General features: G+C 39.4%; 1 protein-coding gene across 1 annotated transcript in view; it reads left to right on the top strand.

Moving 5' to 3' along the window:
- The window catches only part of SMARCA1 (SNF2 related chromatin remodeling ATPase 1), a 53,304-nt gene that overhangs the window by 27,443 nt on the left and 7,357 nt on the right, over nucleotides 1-18,504 (top strand). Inside the window, exons 14-22 of the mRNA XM_060270546.2 lie at nucleotides 2,035-2,167; nucleotides 5,046-5,194; nucleotides 5,421-5,540; nucleotides 6,885-6,995; nucleotides 7,139-7,252; nucleotides 9,635-9,757; nucleotides 12,047-12,179; nucleotides 14,129-14,247; nucleotides 14,635-14,847. Of these exons, the coding sequence (XP_060126529.1) occupies nucleotides 2,035-2,167; nucleotides 5,046-5,194; nucleotides 5,421-5,540; nucleotides 6,885-6,995; nucleotides 7,139-7,252; nucleotides 9,635-9,757; nucleotides 12,047-12,179; nucleotides 14,129-14,247; nucleotides 14,635-14,847 (1,215 nt within the window). The remainder of the gene's footprint in view (nucleotides 1-2,034; nucleotides 2,168-5,045; nucleotides 5,195-5,420; nucleotides 5,541-6,884; nucleotides 6,996-7,138; nucleotides 7,253-9,634; nucleotides 9,758-12,046; nucleotides 12,180-14,128; nucleotides 14,248-14,634; nucleotides 14,848-18,504) is intronic.

The following is an 18,504-nucleotide window of genomic DNA, read 5'->3' as shown; positions in this document are numbered from 1 at the left end:
GCGAGATGAGCGCGCAACCCCAGAGTCGGTCACGACTGGACCTAATGGTCAGGGGTCCCTTTACCTTTACCTAACTCCTTTCTGCCAACCTAGCAGTTCGAAAGCACGTCAAAATGCAAGTAGATAAATAGGAACCGCTACAGCGGGAAGGTAAACGGCGCTTCCATGTGCTGCTCTGGTTTGCCAGAAGTGGCTTTGTCATGCTGGCCACATGACCTGGAAGCTATACGCCGGCTCCCTCGGCCAATAATGCGAGATGAGCGCGCAACCCCAGAGTCGGTCACGACTGGACCTAATGGTCCCTTTACCTTTACCTAACTCCTACAGATAAGGACCCTCCCTTCAGTCCATCTCTAGAGAAAAATAAATGGGCACTTTACTTTCACTTTTCCAAAGGGCAGAGGACACCAATTCTTTACAGAGCCTTGTGAACTCTTCTTAGAATAAAAAGGTAGTTACCGTGTATGTAGAACACAGGGACAATTTTAGTGAGAAATTCAGTAGAAATCCCTTTGAAGTCAACTGTCAGTGTATGGAAAGGGTAAAGGTAGAAAAAGTAGGGGAAGGGAAACACATTTAAAATCAAATCAAATCAAAATCAGTCTAGCTCAGGCATCCCCAAACTGTGGCCCTCCAGATGTTTTGGCCTACAACTCCCATGATTCCTAGCTAAGAGGACCAGTGGTCAGGGATGATGGGAATTGTAGTCCAAAACACCTGGAGGGCCAAAGTTTGGGGATGCCTGGTCTAGCTTAGTTTGCTGTGTTTTACTTGCTGGAGTAGAGTCTTGGTTTTCAGAGCTTGTGCAAAATTACTTGCAGGAAAGATTCTGAGAGTGTAAGAGCATCTTTGGTCACCTGCTTGGATGTTTCCAAGGTGACTAAAAACTGGATGATTCTTCACATATTTATGGGAGTGAGATTGGTAAAAGCTGACCCTTTACTGGAAGCAGATTATCGTTTTGCCCAGTGGTAAGGGAGACCCTGTAGAGACTAAGTCCATGTCCTTAATGATTCTAGACTTCAGTTGCAAAAAAATTAATTAGACTAGTTGACTAGTGTGAAAAAGGGATTAGCTGTCTATTCACCAGGATAGCTGTTTATGCAGGAGTTTAAGGGCGAAGGGGTCAAATGTCACATGCATATAGTGATGCTACTAGTCTGCATCTTAATATAGGCGTCTGTCAAATGCTCATAGACAGAACATAGGAACACATAGAAGTGCCAGTGCAATGCAGCACATTGTCACACTGATGCATTTGGGCATAGCAACATTGCACAGACCCAAAAGAGAACAGTTAACGGAATATGTCTGACAATGGACAATGCAACAGTTGCTAGGCCTTTGTTGACTAGGAAATCCATTTTTTAAAAATAGAAAAATGGATATCTATATTCACTTTTCTACTTTTTTAAGCACTCAGGCTGTTGTATTTCCTCTAAAATCATAACAAAGTAACAAAAAGAAAAAAATATTGAAACAGAAGCACATAGAAGTCAATCATTTGGGAGAACTAAAACACTATTAACAATCTGAGATAGTGGTGGGGAACATGTTGGCCATCAGATGTTGTTGGACTCCCAGCACCCATCAGCCTCTGCCAGGATATGGGACTATGGGTGTTGCAGCCCAGTAAATATCTTTTGGAAGGCTACCTGTTTCCCATGCTTCAGCTAAGCTGAAGGCCGGCTGAAAAAGCAAAAGTTTAAAGTGGTCTCTCATGCTGTTAAAGAAAAAAATAAGTAGATCTTGCAAATAACTTGCTCCAGTTCATGTCTTGGTGCAGCTGCTGCCCTTAAAATGAATTGAGAAAAAGAGAAAACAGAATAACAAGCTGCTTATGTTAATACTTGCCAGCTTTGAGGGACTTCTAAAAATAGGGTAAACAATTAAAATAAACAACAATGAAAAATATTTTCATTTGTGCTAATCTTAATAATTATAGGGCAGTGTGTGGGTTTTTTCTTCTGTCAGAATTTTGATTACAGATGTGCCAGGATGCTTTTATTTAAATTTGCTATTTTTGTGATTTAGGATCGAGCACATCGTATTGGTCAAAAGAAGCGAGTTCGAGTATTCCGACTTATCACAGACAACACTGTTGAAGAGAGAATTGTAGAGAGAGCTGAGATAAAACTGAGGCTAGACTCAATAGTTATACAGCAAGGTACTGCATAATGTTTAACTGTTAGTGGCTAAATATTCGCTCACCTGGGGCTCCAGGTGGGCGGCATTTGCCGCATGGCATGGCCATGGCTGGTCCGGGGAGCCCGTCACCTTCCTGCGTGGCTGGGGGAGGGGGTGGTCACCTGGTGCCACCCCCTCCGGCTGCAATTGACCTCCAGGTAGGGGTGGTCAGTGCCTGCAAGGCCCATAAAGGGGAAGAGCATGGGGGCTGAGCCCAACCTGCCCCTGGCATATTTAAGGGAGCGGCCAGGTGCAGGCCACCCTCTTTGTAGATCGACACAGGATTTCCCCACACACTCAGACTGTTAAGGGATTGTCCGTTGGGGAAAATGGGCATGTTGACATATGGAGCTTGCTATGGTTTATGCGGTTGCCATATTTGGGGATAGGGAGGAATTTTCTCCTACAAACGAATTGGCCAGCTTGCAGGCTTTTGCCTATCTCATAGCATCCGTCGTAACTTTGGTGGATAAGGCATTGGGTGAGTTCTCTGTTTCATGGGAACCCTGTTAGAGGGGTCCAGGAGGGTTCATAGAATCATAGAGTTGGAAGGGACCACAAGGGCCATCCAGTCCAACCCCCTGCCAAGCAGGAAACTCCACCACACTCCTTGGTAGCAAATTCCACTGCAGGGTTGACTGTCTGGGAGTCCACAGGGAGACCAGTGGGCCAATACAACTCTCCCAATGGCGGCCTCTGCAGTGTCATGGCATCCAATCCATGTCAGGGGCGACTTAACAGCACAAGGGCGACCCCACTGAGTTCCTATCAGGTAGCAGGCAGTCTGCCTGTTGCTGGATACATGCCCATTGCCATAGCCAAACCTACTCCTTTCCTGTAATCAATAAAGTTGTGGCATAATTCAACCCAATACCAGTCTCCTGTGTCCATTTTGGAGGCCCTCCTTGCACCGGCCGTGGTCATCATGTGCCTGAGGCGGCAAATGTTTGTCATGAAAAGGAATAGATAGTTAGATAGATATTCTAGTAGAGTGTTTTGCAGTGCACCTAGAAAACCCAGCTTTTAATTTTTTTTGCTGGGCAAGCCGCTATCTGATCACCTCTGCTTCGTGTCATAAAAAAGAGTCACAATCCCCGTTGTCATCCCACACACAATTATTTTGGAGAGATGAGTGAGTTGTTATACAAACAAAAAGCAATTATTTAAGATAAAACTAGGCTCTTTTGTAGCAAGGATATTTCAGCATAGATAATTATTGACCACTCTTTACTCATTCACGCAGAAGAGCCTCAAAACCAACAAGCCTTTTATGGTTAGGATATGTAAAGTATTACTCTAAATATTGACTTAATGTTAGCAAAGATTAATTTTGTAAAGCAGATTACAACTTAGTTTTCAGCTGGTGAAAGCTCGATTGAAGTAGTTGAAACTTTGTGACTATGAAACATTATGTAGGTCAGGCATCCCATTATCAAGTTTTTTTTTAAAAAAAGAAATAAAATATATAAATGCTGGGTGGGCAACATAAAACTCATAAGCCATACATAAGCTCAAGGGATTTTTCTGCAGTCTGCAACATCTTTGTTAGAATGTCAGCTTTTGTATGCTCTAGGCACTTAAGGATTCCAGGGGGATGTTCTAAAAATACTGTGTGAAATAATTGGGATTGGAAACAAAGAATGCTTGTAAAAGAAGACTATTTTCTTTGCTCAACATCTCTTCTGATTTTGAAGTCCTAAAGATTTTCAAAGCCTGTCTCATATTTTTCACATATGAACCAGAATATTGCAAAATAAATGCTTCTGTCCACCAATGTTGGTTGAATGGCCACTGTGGTCATAAAAATATCTAACTTATGTTAATGTAATGCAGCTGAAACATGCTGAATGCTCAGCATCCTTCTATCTTACATTTCTGATGTGCCCCTCAATGCCAAACAAGTAGGCTATGCCTTCCAAATATGTTATGTTCCTTAGCAGTGACAGCAAGGCAGAGGTGGCAAACCTTCAGCCCATGGACCAGTCTTGGCTCGCCACAGAGTTGAGTTTGGCTCATGAAGCCATCTTCCCTAGACTGCACCACTCCCATCAGCTGATGTCACTGGGGACATCAGATAGTGGGTGGGAGGAAAGGATTTAATCCTGCATTGGCTGCATGCCTATTCCTATCTGACGAACAAGGATTAAAGTAACAGGTAGGTAGCCGTGTTGGTCTGAGTCTAAGCTAAATAAAAAAATTCCTTCAGTAGCACCTTAAAGACCAACTAAGTTTTTATTTTGGTATGAGCTTTCGTGTGCATGCACACATCTTCAGATCCAGCTTGTGCTTCAAAAGTCAGTGGATGAGCAGTGACAGCAGTGAGGTGGGCGAGCACCTACCCTGCTGCCGCTGCCCATTCACTTGCTTAAAGAAGAAGCGCCTGAAACGGAACACTTCTGTTTCAAGAGGCTGAAATGGGAGTGTAGGGTCTGTCTTAAAGCCTTTGCAAATCTCCACGTTTCCCTTTTAAACCTCAGATTGGCCAGGCTTGTAGGGGACAAAAGAGATTTTATCAGGTGAGCATCCTCACCCACAGGTCAAATCAGGCTGATCCTGATAAGTTTCTGACCCATGGAGCCAAAAAGGTTCCCCATCTCCGCAGTAAGAAAAAATGCTCAAGAGTTACTTTGATGAATCTATAAAATTGCATTAGTTTAATGTGATGCTTATTATAGCTCATTACCTGCACCAGTAGAAATTATTTTTAAAACTTATGCATTTTTGGGTTGGAAATCATGTATTAGGATTCATTCTTACCCCTCTGCCTTACTACAGGTTCTAACTGGAGTCCCTTTATAACTGGTATGAAAAAGCTGAGAAGTTTTGCATTAAAACTGTGACTTTGTTTCCTGTATCAGGGAGACTTATCGATCAGCAGTCTAATAAACTGGCAAAAGATGAAATGCTACAGATGATCCGACATGGAGCAACACATGTATTTGCTTCCAAGGACAGCGAACTGACTGATGAAGATATTACCACTATTTTAGAAAGAGGTGAAAAAAAGGTGAGAGGATTTGGATGGTGCTGTATGTTACCATTACTTTCATTGTTGCCCATCTTCTGTCTCTATAATAATCATCTGCTCTGAATTAAGAAAAAAGAATCAAGTATGTCTGAGTTAACATTTCAAGTAAACTTGTCAAATCAGTTTTTATGTTGAAACATCAGTTTTTATGAAAAATGGCTTTTCTAAAGTTTAACTTCATTTTATTTTTGGTGGCCTGCTTTAGACAGCCGAAATGAATGAACGTTTGCAAAAAATGGGTGAGAGCTCTCTCCGAAACTTCACTATGGACACAGAAGTGAGTTTGTACAATTTTGAAGGTGAAGATTATAGAGGAAAACAAAAGGTACCTTTCTGCTGTACTGATAAGTATAAATGTGTTTGCATTGTATGTTAAGTGAATAAAGTTCCACTTCAAAGAGGTTAACAACAAACACTCCTAATATTCAGAGCAGGTTATGTAGGGAAGCTGTAGGATTTCAATGTACTTTCCCCCCTTTTTGGTTCACTTTACCTATAGCACTTTGTAGGGGCATTAACCAGGCTTAGAGTATATCTATCAAAAAGAAAGAGTCCTGAGAAGACATCTTTCTTTTGATGCCTGGAATTTGAACATTCAGAGGAAACAAATGAAGCTTGCTGTAACAAGACATAATTCTATGTTTCACATTAGAAAACTCCCTCAGTATTTGAGGGAGTCCATAATAATGTAAAGTGTATTCAGCATGAACATTGTAGAACTGTTGCACGTGCAGGGGAAAAAATACTGTAAGACATAAGTTAAAAGGCTGTGTAGACAGATTGAGAGGCCTCTGTTCAGAAATTACTAGAATGGGATTCTGTCGATAATGTGAGGGAATAATACAGTAACTGTGAAGAAAAGAAATGAATGAAAGCAATCTATCACTGTATGAAATGGGACAATAAAGCTATAAGAGCAGGAATTTATTTCATGGTAGACATCTAACATTCTTTTAAGAGCCTACAAATAAGTGCAGACCTTGGATTGGAAGATTCCGTTAAAGCAAAGAACAACTGATAGTTTTCTTAAGTGAAGTGAAAGAAACTTGCTGAAAAGTGAACTCTGTTCTAGAGTTCAAGTTCTGTTCTAGTTCATGCAACAGGGCAACATAAGTCCTACCAGCTTCATTTAATGAGGCAAGGTTTATGAGCCAGGTTTCAAGTTCATGTGTTTGGAATGTTCTGTTGTTCTCTCTGCTTGTGTGTGAGAGAGGTTTTTTAATATAAAAATTCACTAATAGTGCAGATTAGGATGTGGCAATGAAGTTTGGTATTTGCGCTGATGGCATACTGGTAATAATAATTCATGTTTGAATGTTAGCCAGTCTACTATCTGCTTACAAGAGGAACATGAAAACATACAAAACTAATTTCTTCTGCTTATTCAAAAACTGATCAAGTTTCAAAGAGGAGTCGGAAATTAAAAAATAAAACCTGAAAGAAATGATTTTCTAAATTAACCCCTCTTGAACTAAGTGATTTGCTATTTTAACCATTCATAGCAATGCAGGTAGTTTAATATCTATTGAAACATGCACTAGTCTTCTGCATTCTAGTCTTGTCTTAAAACAAGCACCTCTGTCAACAATACCAATTGAGCAATTAAATATGTGCTACTTAGAATTATCTTTCAGTATTTTTTAAAGTTTTGAGCTTATTTGTTTTCTAGCTGAGCATGATGGAATGGATAGAGCCTCCAAAACGAGAACGCAAAGCCAACTATGCTGTGGATGCCTATTTCAGAGAAGCACTTCGAGTTAGTGAACCAAAAATCCCAAAGGTGAGAGTACAGTTTGGTAGTTCATACTAGTTACACCTACCTCCCAACCTCAGTCTTTAATAACCTTTTAAATATAAAAACATGTTGCAACATGTCTGAAGACAAACATGTAGCATTAATGGTATATATGTTTAATTTCAAAGGCTCCACGACCTCCGAAACAGCCAAATATTCAAGATTTCCAGTTCTTTCCCCCACGGTTGTTTGAACTCCTTGAAAAAGAGATTCTTTATTATCGCAAGACCATAGGCTACAAGGTAAGGATCTGTTTCCCTTCCCTTCCCTAATATGAGGCAGGAATATGGATTTCCATATATCCACATTTTGAAAATGATTAGATGACATGCTCGTCTGTAAATGGGGGACATTATAAATTACGTTGTGTGCTCAAGGGTGAAGTGGAGTGAGAGCAAACACAATCAAAAGTGATTTTAACAAGGAAAAGGAGGAGCAGTCTCCTCCCTATGTAAGCTTCTGATCTCAGTTTTGGCTTCCTGCAGCTGCTTGACTTTAAAATTAAACAAAAACATTAGAAAGCTTGATCCTAACCCACAAAGGCATAGGGACAGCAGACATTCTGGTGCCCTGAACTTGCCTCAGCAGGAGTGCTGCCAATAAGGCTGTGTGAATATTTTGTGGTGACAGTGATGTCCCCCAGCTACCTTCACTACACCCTTCTGGGATTACTGCTGTTGGGCTCCAAGTGCTATTTTGTCAGGTTGGGCCTCCACAGTAGTGGTTCTACTGTCTGCCACCTTTGGTCTTGCTTGACAGCTCTGCCCCTACAACTTATATGCATTGTTTCCAAATAAGCCTTCCAAATTTGTCCTTTTACCGGTAAATGTTTGCATTTTTGGCACATTGTCAAAAAAAAATTCAACCATAGAATAGATAGATTGTATGAATAATAATATTGTGCTTGGAAAAGAGCAATATGTTGGTATGGTCTTTCATCTTCAAAGAATAAAATCAGAGCTATTTAATTCTATGTTTCTAAACTTTGCTTTTGTGACTGACATGCTTAAATGGAAATATTCAGTAGCTAATTTATATAGTCACAGGCAAAATTACTTCCATGCCCTCTAAAAATGGTTTTACAATGGTAACAATTTGCCTCTAACATGCTCTATATTAAGCCAAGATTATATATGTGCTGAAATCAGTGAAATATCATTTTGTAAATCAATGTCATGGGCTTGTCTCAGTACATCACAGCTCAAATGCATGTGGCAGGATAGGTCCTTGATATGCTTCTTGCTATAGTGTGGAGTAGGGAGTAGGGAGTGTTTTAGTGTTTCCATTGCCATGCATGAGTTATTTCCTGGCAATGCTTGGCTTGACAGTGGCAGTTCTTTCTCCCCCACCCCCCTGCCCATGCCAGGCCATTCCCACAAGGTGGGGGGACTTAATGAGATGGTTTGCCCATGGAGACTTAAGGAATCCAAAGGGTGACTGAATGCTCTGGGGTATTTTCCAGTTGACATGGCTGGTGCTCTTGTCAAGGCTCTTTTTCAGTTTGGAATGGTGAGGAGACACAGTCCTATATGCCCTTTTTTTGTGACAAGGAACCTGTACTACTCCCCCTGCCCCTGTTTTCAGGAGAGTTACAGGCGAGGAAGCAGAACAGGTAACAGCCGGGGTGCGAGTGCCACAAATCTCACAGAGAATACCACTGAGCACATGATTGCTGCCATCGCTGCCACATGGTAGGCACAAAGTAGGCTTATTTTTCCACCATCTTCACATGCTCAGGTAGCTGCCCAGGAGAGCTTTTCCAAGTGGTTAATGAACTGTTGAGATATGCCCCAAAGGTTATGGGCAATGGAGCATCAGAATCTTGCTGTGACAAATTTTCTATGCACTCCAATGGTAAAGTTGTTCACTTTCACTCTGAACTTGATATCACTGTTGATACAGTTTCAGCTGAGGTGTCCAGAGCACTGACAGGTCCAGTTGCATGAGATCAGTTTCAGTGATAGTGATCATAAATGATGCCAGGTGTGGAAAAGGTGGGTGCTTGCCGAAAAGGCCTTGGGGTTCTAATAATCACTGTAGTTGGGGAAAAGTTAGAAATATTAAAAGAAATAAAGAGCACTAAAAACACATTTAAACATTATTTTGATATCAGATAATTGCAACTTGTGTTCATTCCATTTTACCCTAACTGTAGGAATTAATGTCTGCTTCACTGTTTAATCGCTGGAGTAATACACACACATTTCCTCCCCCCCTTCTCTTTCTTGTTTGTCGTATCCGGGAACACTGGAAGCCTTAAAGAAAATCCTCTTGAGGTGCAGTGGTTACTTGCTAGTCGCAGTTATCATTACATTTCCATGGACAAGAGCCTGCAAGCTATAAAAGGACACATGTAGATGGATGAGTTATGATATGCTACATTCACCTTGCCTGAAGAACTTTCTGAGGACTGTAAACACAAGTAAAAATATGTTTCTCCACCAGCGGCCACATGCTAGGGAAATATTTCCTTCTCTAACAAATACTCAGTAGATGAGAAGCGCATCAATCCCACCCGACTAGTGTTTCTCAAAAAGGCAGTAAAGGGAGATGGATAGGACTATATACAGAACCTTTAATATCATTGCTCTTTTACTATACATTCATTCCACCACTGATTTCAGGTCCCCAGGAACCCTGACCTCCCAAATGCAGCTCAGGTACAGAAAGAGGAACAGCGGAAGATTGATGAGTCAGCTCCTCTTACTTCTGAAGAAACTGAAGAGAAAGAAAAACTTCTTACCCAGGTAAATGGCTTTTAAATTTCTTTTCTTTAACAAAAGAAGAACCTTTAAACAAAGAACAACATTTATAAGCTTGTGTGCTTACTGTGTGACATGCTAGATTGGGATGAAAAAAGGTTGATAACAGCCATGTGCAGTAAATGCAAGCAGTGATAACTGTAGTTTTCCTATGAAAAACTGCAGATACCGCCATCTGAGCTTACAAATTCTCTCATATGGTAGTTATATTAATTTGAAGGGATTTAATTACAGTGCCTCTGTTTTGGAGTGTGTGTGTGTGTGTAGAAACTGACAAAGTTGGTTAGGCTCTTCTATTTTTAAAATGGCAGCTGCTAAGCTGTCGCTGGTTTGTGAGGTGATTTCTCTCCACAAAAAGGTGCAGGTGGACGAGAGTTCAGAGAAGAGAGCAGCTGAAATCGGCAATAGTCAAGTTGAATCACAAATCCTTCAACAGTTCCTTTGGAAAGATCACATTGTTTCTCTTGGAGTGAATGGTTTTCTTCTTGCAATGATTACGTTATTAATTTTCCTTTGAATAGCACAGTTGTGTACAGTACAGTGGATAGGTTCTGGCACTCTCAAATCAGGCATTCTTTATCTGTCCACTTCAGCTTTAAAAACTTAGATTTACTTTATGCATTTAACTTGTCTTGTTGACACTTACATAATTATTTTTGAGTTACTCTGAAGATCATTTTTAGCTCACTTGACTTTTTAAATATTATAAGGAAGGAAGTGGAGGGTTTGCTCACATTCTCTGATACTTTTCTGCATGTAAGTAGTCACATTCTTGAGTGGTGTTCTTAAATGGTTATTTTAGTAATTGTCCTTTGAAAATTTAAATTGCCTTGTGTTGATTGAAGTGAATCTCTTGAAAGTACAATAATATCAGCCATATCGCTCTTAGCTTCTGTGTAGGCAGTTTAAAAATCTTTAATGCTAGTATTGCTCTCTGGAAGTAGAGCTTTACCAAAGTACCTGGAGTTTTTCATATTTCTCTGTAATACCTTTGATCAAGTCAAAACCATATGAGTCTATCTACTCCTTCACTGTTTGAAAGCATTCCTCCTCTTTTTGTCACGTATGAAGGATAGAGTATAAAAAGAAGAGCTGCTGGGTTTCTGTTAATATTTGAAATACAGATATGCATTTCACTTCTTATTCACCCAAAAGCAATTAGAATTAAACCAGCAAAACCAAATGTAGATATGGAGCCTCTCATTGCCATTGGTTTTCTTTTCAAGCATTCCTTCTTGTTAAATTGTGGTGGATACAAACGTTCCTTTCCTTTGATGAAAATAGATTTTATTTGATGGAAGAACTGCTTTTGTTGACATAAGAAGTTTTCCCCCCCACCAGGGGAAGGCTGTCTGTTGGAGCAAAGGAAGCTTTGGATCCAATCTGTTGTATAGAACAGTTTGCTCTCTCGTATGCACAATGTCAGAAACAATTTACAGTTGGTTTGTTACAACCATGTGAATTATGTGTCATGTCTGCAGTTAGTCCGACATTCGTTATCTATGGAATCTAGGAGTAAAAATGATAAAGATGAAATTTGGAAGCTTTACTTCTCCATGAATATATTTTTTACTAGAAACTCCATGAAGTTCTTTTTAAAAAGTTGCCATTATTCTTGTAACTTATAAATCAGCTTCTAGTGGCTTAAGAACCTGAGGAATTTTAAAGTTTTGACTTAATATACAATGTTAGCTTTGGGGTATTTTGTTTTGTTTTGCAATTGCTACAAGAAGTTCTTGCAAATGTATTGATAGAGGAGGTGTAGGGAAATAGGTGTTTTGGCTCTATTTTCTTCCTATCCAGGTGTTCATTTCATTCACCATTTGCTTTGTAAGTATTCAAAACAGAATGTTATTGCATTTAGTTCCAGGATGCCCAGGAGATTGCCAGTGACATCTGGACAAGTGCCCTCATACTCTTGCAATTTTATTTGTTACTTGTGCTTGCTCAAGTGTGATATAAGTGAAAATCCATTAAGATTTGAATTGAACTTTGTTTCTTCGAAGAAATGCCATTTACAAGCGTGAATAAAAAGCTTCTCTCCCTGATGCATGGGGAGCTGTGTGCAAAAATAACTCGTTCAACTTTTTATGACTGAGTAATAAACCCTGGATAATAGATGTTTATGGAAATCCTGCAAGATCATTAACCCCTGTAATTATTATGTGACATTGTACCGAAGCATTAACGAGCAAATCCAACTGTATCCTTCTAAGATGCAAGATCTAGCAAAACATTTCCTCCTTCACCTAATGGCAACTTCTTGCTTAACAGGGTTTTACAAACTGGAACAAAAGAGACTTCAACCAGTTTATTAAAGCTAATGAAAAGTACGGACGAGATGATATAGATAATATTGCCCGTGAAGTGGAAGGAAAGTCACCTGAAGAAGTTATTGAATATTCAGGTTTGTCAAATATACCTTGGATAATTAAAAAATATTTCCGAAATGGTTAAATTTGTTGGGTTACTTTTGTAGTTCTACAGGGGTTGGTAATTTTGAAGAATGTGTAGTGTAGAAAGAATGCATGGTCCCGCATGGAGAGATTTAAAATCTGCAGAGGGATTATGCTGAGAATGCTACTCTGTAACCCTTTAGCCATTACTATTCTGCACTGTTTTTTAGATCGTGACATGCTTCATTTGCCACCGCTGTGGATGGCAAAACAGGGGCGGAGCGGCTGGATTTATTCTTCCCTTCTCTTGACAGCAATATAATGCTGATAATGATTTTGTTGAGTGATAGGAATTTGGAAGAACCCAAAATGCAGTTCTAATGTATGCAGACATAATTGTGTTTTGCAGCCTCAGCCGTACCTTTTCAGGGGTGAGGTGTGTTTTTAAATAGTTTCAGCCATTTATTGGAAAACACTAGAAATTGCTCCTGCCTCCCTACAAACACGCACATAAAACCACATGCTGACTGACTGCCTGTTGCACTGAGGTATAGCACTGGAAAAAAAGAAAGGAAGCAAACTGCTCCAAGGTCACCCAGTGAGTGTCATGGCTGAGTAGGAATTTGAACCTGTATCTGTACATCTGCCAACCTAGCAGTTCGAAAGCACGTCAAAGTGCAAGTAGATAAATAGGTACCGCTACAGCGGGAAGGGTAAACGGCGTTTCCGTGTGCTGCTCTGATTCGCCAGAATCGGCTTTGTCATGCTGGCCACATGACCTGGAAGCTGTACGCCGGCTCCCTCGGCCAATAACGTGAGATGAGCACCGCAACCCCAGATTGGACCTAATGGTCAGGGGTCCCTTTACCTTTACCTGTACATCTTTGTCTGCTTCGGACTAGATGACCCTTTGGTTCCCTTCTAGCTCTACAATTCTCTTATTTTATGACATGATAGCCATCCTGTGCCAGAGCTTATAGTATATTTGCATGCTCATGTTTAATGAAAAGTTGTAATCGGAGGCTTTGATTGAGAGTGAGGTGGGGACTCCTAAGGCGCAGTTTGCTTCTGTCTGTTTTCTGCTCAATTCCCCCCCCCCTCCCCGGTTATTTCCTGTGAAACAACTCAGTTAGCTCTATATGTAGCATTGGTTGTTTTCAGTGGGCCTTTTCTGGAGCAAGCATCTGGAGTTCCTTCTTGTAGGAGATTCAGATTATGCATTTGCTTTCTGTTGCAAATTTCTTAAGGGTCTTAGAGCCTTTGTGGAACAAGACTTTCTGTATGAAGTCCAACTTACTACATTGTAAGATTTAAATCCCCCCCCCAAATATAGATATGATAATATACCTTGTTTAAACTGTGTTAGGCAATATTGGGAAAAAGCTTTAATTATATAAAAGTAGTTAATAATGTGGCAAATGAAGATGATTGAATTCATGGAACTGGCTGAGCTGACCGGGAGACTACGTGATCAGGGAGAAGAGTCGGTGGAAGAAAATTGGAAGAAATTTAAAGTTTATATAAAAAAGAATTGTAATATTGGAAGCGTATGATTTAGATTTGGAAGTACATAGAGGTTGTAGAGGACAAATATGTTAAGTATTTTAGGATTTAGGTATAAGTGTTAATTAAGAATAAGTGAAATGAATGTTAAGAAGATATAAGATGATTGGAATTATGATATATAAATTACTAAAGATGATTTACAAGGAAACAGTAAGGGGGAACACGAGGAAGTCACAAATGTTAAGATATAAGAATCAAAATATGAATATCTTTTTTCTGTTTCTTTATTGTATTTTTGTGTTTAATTTTTTGTGTTTTATTTTCTTTTTTGTGTATTTTCATATTCTGTATTTTTATTCTTATAAAATGAATAAATATTATTTGAAAAAGTAGTTATTAATGTTATTTTAATACAAAGCATTTAAGGTGTTTTTTTAATGCTTGAAATTTTCAGCTGTTTTTTGGGAACGTTGCAATGAACTACAGGACATTGAGAGGATCATGGCTCAGATTGAACGAGGGGAGGCCAGAATACAGAGGCGAATTAGCATCAAAAAAGCCCTGGATGTCAAAGTAATTTTTCCACAAATTTTTATTTCTTCTGATTAATTTTCCCCCTAAGAAACCAGCATATGGTTATGTTCCCCACTGATAAAGTTTTTCTAATTTTTCAGTACAAAGCTTACACTAATTCAGTGGTGAACAAAGTTATTATTTTCTATGATAAGTAGTTTAACTTTATTAAGCCATATGGATTGAAATTCCCAGTATAAACACATTAGGATTGTTATACCAGCTGTAACAATTTTAGTCTTACAACTGGCTGAATAAAGTCTTGATTAGGGGCTGATTTAATGGCTGCTGATTTTAGTATAATCCCACTGCAGCTAAAATAGCATAAATGGCCATTGAATAATATTCATATGCACATTGCTAGTAAAAAATCTCTTTTCCCTTTAGATTGCAAGATACAAAGCACCTTTTCATCAGTTGCGTATACAGTATGGAACAAACAAAGGCAAAAACTACACAGAAGAAGAAGATAGATTCTTGATATGCATGTTGCATAAAATGGGATTTGATAAAGAAAATGTGTATGAAGAACTGAGACAGTGTGTACGCAATGCACCCCAATTTAGATTTGACTGGTTTATCAAATCTAGGACAGCAATGGTAGGTAGATAGTGTTGATTTACATGAGCTTAGTTTTTGCATGGGTTTTTCCCCCCAAAGGGGGAACTGATTTATGTTTTGAATTTGTTAACTTTTATCACAAAGCAATGTAGAGATATTAAATCAATCATTATGTCATGGGGAACCTGAGCCCTTCCAGATGTTGATGGACTCAATTCCAACCAGACCCCCACAGCATGACCTAATGATCATGACTGATGGGAGGTGTGGTCCAACAACATCTGGAGGATACCAAACTCTGCATCCCTGGTCTATATGTATATTATACCACTCTACAAGAGCACCAGAATGAGTAGGGCAAATATGTATGAGAACTAGTGACCCTAGTCTTAGAGTTCTTGCATGTCCCTAGCCTAAGAGCCCTGTCCAGTCAAGATGCTGGCAAGTACTGCGACACCCAAAGTCTTATGGGGTGTGTGTGGCTACACAAATGGACAAGTAGGTGCACTACAGATTCAGCAGCAGTGGTAATGTGAAGACAATCTAAAACCAAGCCCACATGAACAGGAAGTACCACTTGGCTGCTTTCTCTTCTGGCACTACCATATCTGGAGAAGCTGCCATCTGGAAGTTTGTCCTGATCCCAATATTAGTCACAGATACAGTGTCTAGTTTAAAGACCGATTTTGGTGGTACAATTGTACATTCACTCTCTAACAGTAAGTAAACAAAATTACTCTCATTTTCCAGGATCAGCTGGTGCATAGAATGATTCTTCCCAGAAAAACTGACAAACCATAAAATAGGAAGATAGACCTTAAAGCCAATAGTTTATAGCAAAACATGAAGTTGGGATGGTAGGAGGGTATGCTCTAAAAAGTTAGTTAATAGACGTGCTAATTTAAAATTGGTGTCTGATGCAGTTCTGTGGTTTGCTATTATAATTTGAGTACTTCCCAAAAGCATGCAGTTCTGCGCAACTAACATCTGTTATGTGTGGTTGATCCTGTAATGTTTTTGTTTTTTGAAGGGAGACTGTATGGTAGAGTTGTTTCAAGGATGACATACTTTTCACAGTAGCAATTTAGCAACTGTTCTCGTGGTAATTAATTAAAGCCTTGAGGGAAAGATATGCCACTTCATTAAGAGCAGAATTTCTTTTTTTTGCACCCAAGAGTCATTTCATTTAGCCTAAGCTGAGTTTTTTGTCCACTTTTGTTATTGCATGGACGATTTCTCTAATGTTCAGGAATAACTTTTAAATTATTATTATTATTACTAAAAAAAAATCTATACTGCCCTCATCCAAGGATCTCAAGATGATTTACAATATATAAAATTACAAAAATATAGAACATAGTAATAAACAACCCTCCCCCCACAGTTTAAAAGGCCAATGTTTTGGTGGTTTAAAGTTGGAGAAGCAGTGTGAAAATTGATGGTTTCAATGCTGTTTAATTGGCTAAAGTCTTCCAGGAAGGGTTACTTTGAGAATGCTTAGGATCAAATATGTCCAAAGGGTTAGTAGTGCCTGAGCACCTATGACTGGCAGGCAGTATACCTTTTAGCATGTTCTGCGGACAAGTAGTTCCTATGCATGGTACATACCACTTCAGTTGGAGTTGTCAGTCCTGCCTGTCACTATTCTTCCACTTGAAATTCCAAGCCTGATCATGATGGGATGCAATTCTCATGGTCACAGCTCAAATCTTGTAGAATGTAAAAAGAACAACAACAACATCATCAACATGCAGAAAGGGCAACCAGAATGGTTAAGAGGCTGGAACATCTTCCCTATGAGTTGCAACTTTTGGGTTTTGCAGAAAGATCACGAGGAGGTTATGGAAGAGGTATACAAAATTATGCAGAATGTGGATAAAGAAATGCCGTCCCCCCCAAAAAATTGGGATCATTGATGAAACTGATTGGCTGGAGATTCAGGACAGGGAGATAGAATCACATGCTGCGTAGTTAAAGCATGGATTTCACTGCCACATGATGTGAAGCTGACCACTAGCTTAGATGGTAAAAGGGCAGTAAATAAATTAATGGAAGCTGTGATCATCAGTGGCTACTAGTCATAATGACTAATTTCTGGGGAACAGCAGCAGGAGAGGACTGTTAGTTTGCTTGTGGACATCCAATTAGCTGCTGGGAATACTGGATGCTCGACTTGCGTGACCATTTGCCTGATGCAAAAGGACTTTAAAAATATATATTTTATTTTTAACCTGATTTACAGACTGCATTTCAGGGCATGGTTTTTCAGCCATGTGTTCTGGTCTCTGATAACGTTGGGTTTGTAGGTTTTTTCAAAATGTTGTCTTATCTCTTACTTGTCAGAAATGTCTGGCTTAAAGTTCATACCTTCTTTATCCAATCAAAATACGGTATGTTTTTGTTTTCTTATAACATTTATATCCCAATTTCCCTCCAGTGAGCTCAAGACAGCATATATTTCCTACTTTTTATTTCCACAGGCACCCTGTCAGGTAGGTTAGGCTGATTTTATACGTGATTGGCCTAAGGCCATCTAGTAATCTTCTTGGCTGTGTAGGGAATGTAACCAGAGGTCCTGCCCTGTCCCCGTCCTAGTCTGTCACACCTCACTAACCCATGATATCATATCACAATGGAGGTTCTTCCTAGAATTTTCTTTTTGTAAAGGATTGCTAGGTAGAAAATTTAGAATCTTTTTACAATTACCGGTATTTGAAAATGCTTATACTTAAAAACCAAGACTTCTATGTATTTTACTTAGAAATTCATCTTTACTTTCTGATGGCCACTAGATGTCTCCCTGGTTCTGCCTAAATACATTGATTTTCTTCCATGTTCCCCCTCTTATGTATTTATTTGAAAAAAATTCTTCAGGAAACTTCTCTTCAGAAGCCAATATAAATTCTTCTTTGTTTCTTATTTTCATGCAAGCATATGGCTTACACAGTATGAGCCCATAAATTGCTTGATAGTTTCTATAAAATTCTAGTTTTTCTGCACCAGACTTTGTACTTCACATTTAGATGTTCTGCTGTCGTAACTGCCCTTCTTTGTGACTGATTGAGAGGGGAATTGTAAGCGCACCACTGAATCGCATATCTGTTCTCTTCAAGGCATGGCATATGACAGTTCTCTGTATACTTCCTTTTCCATTGGTGCAGAATCATTGGGCTGTGATTTCTCCTTTGAAGATTCAGTGTTCTTTTGTCTTTCTGCTTCATTGGTGGTTTAGTTTAGAGAGAGACAATGTGGTGGTACTCCAACTCCCATCAGCTCCAGCCAGCATGGCCAGTGGTCAGGGATGATGGGGTTTGTAGTTCAACAACATCAGAAGGGAACCAGGTTGGCTACCCTGGCTTTTGTCCATGGCAGTGGAGAACAGAACTTCCTCCTTTGAGGTTTACTTTATACTTCTGCATTTTCTGGAAGTTCAAATTTTTAATAAGTTAAATGATAATGTTTTTTTAAGCCTTGTGCCTGTTATGATGCCTCCTCTTCTTACTCCATTGACTATGGAGTGCTGAGCAGGAGGGAATATGGTTTTCATAGGTTTAATTCACACAAGGAGGACCAAAAGAAGTAGTGCTGTATTTACTTTTTAACAGTTAGGAAATGTGAAAATTCCTGAATTGAGAGTGCCTTCGGAAACGGAGACTGGGGTTGGCACTGGAATGAAATATCTGTCCTTAAGCCCTG

The sequence above is a fragment of the Zootoca vivipara genome, chromosome Z2 (genome assembly GCF_965207765.1).
Source record: "Zootoca vivipara chromosome Z2, rZooViv2.hap1.1, whole genome shotgun sequence".
In the NCBI taxonomy this organism is placed as follows: Eukaryota; Metazoa; Chordata; class Lepidosauria; order Squamata; family Lacertidae; genus Zootoca; species Zootoca vivipara.
This window is presented reverse-complemented; position numbering and strand designations above follow the sequence as displayed.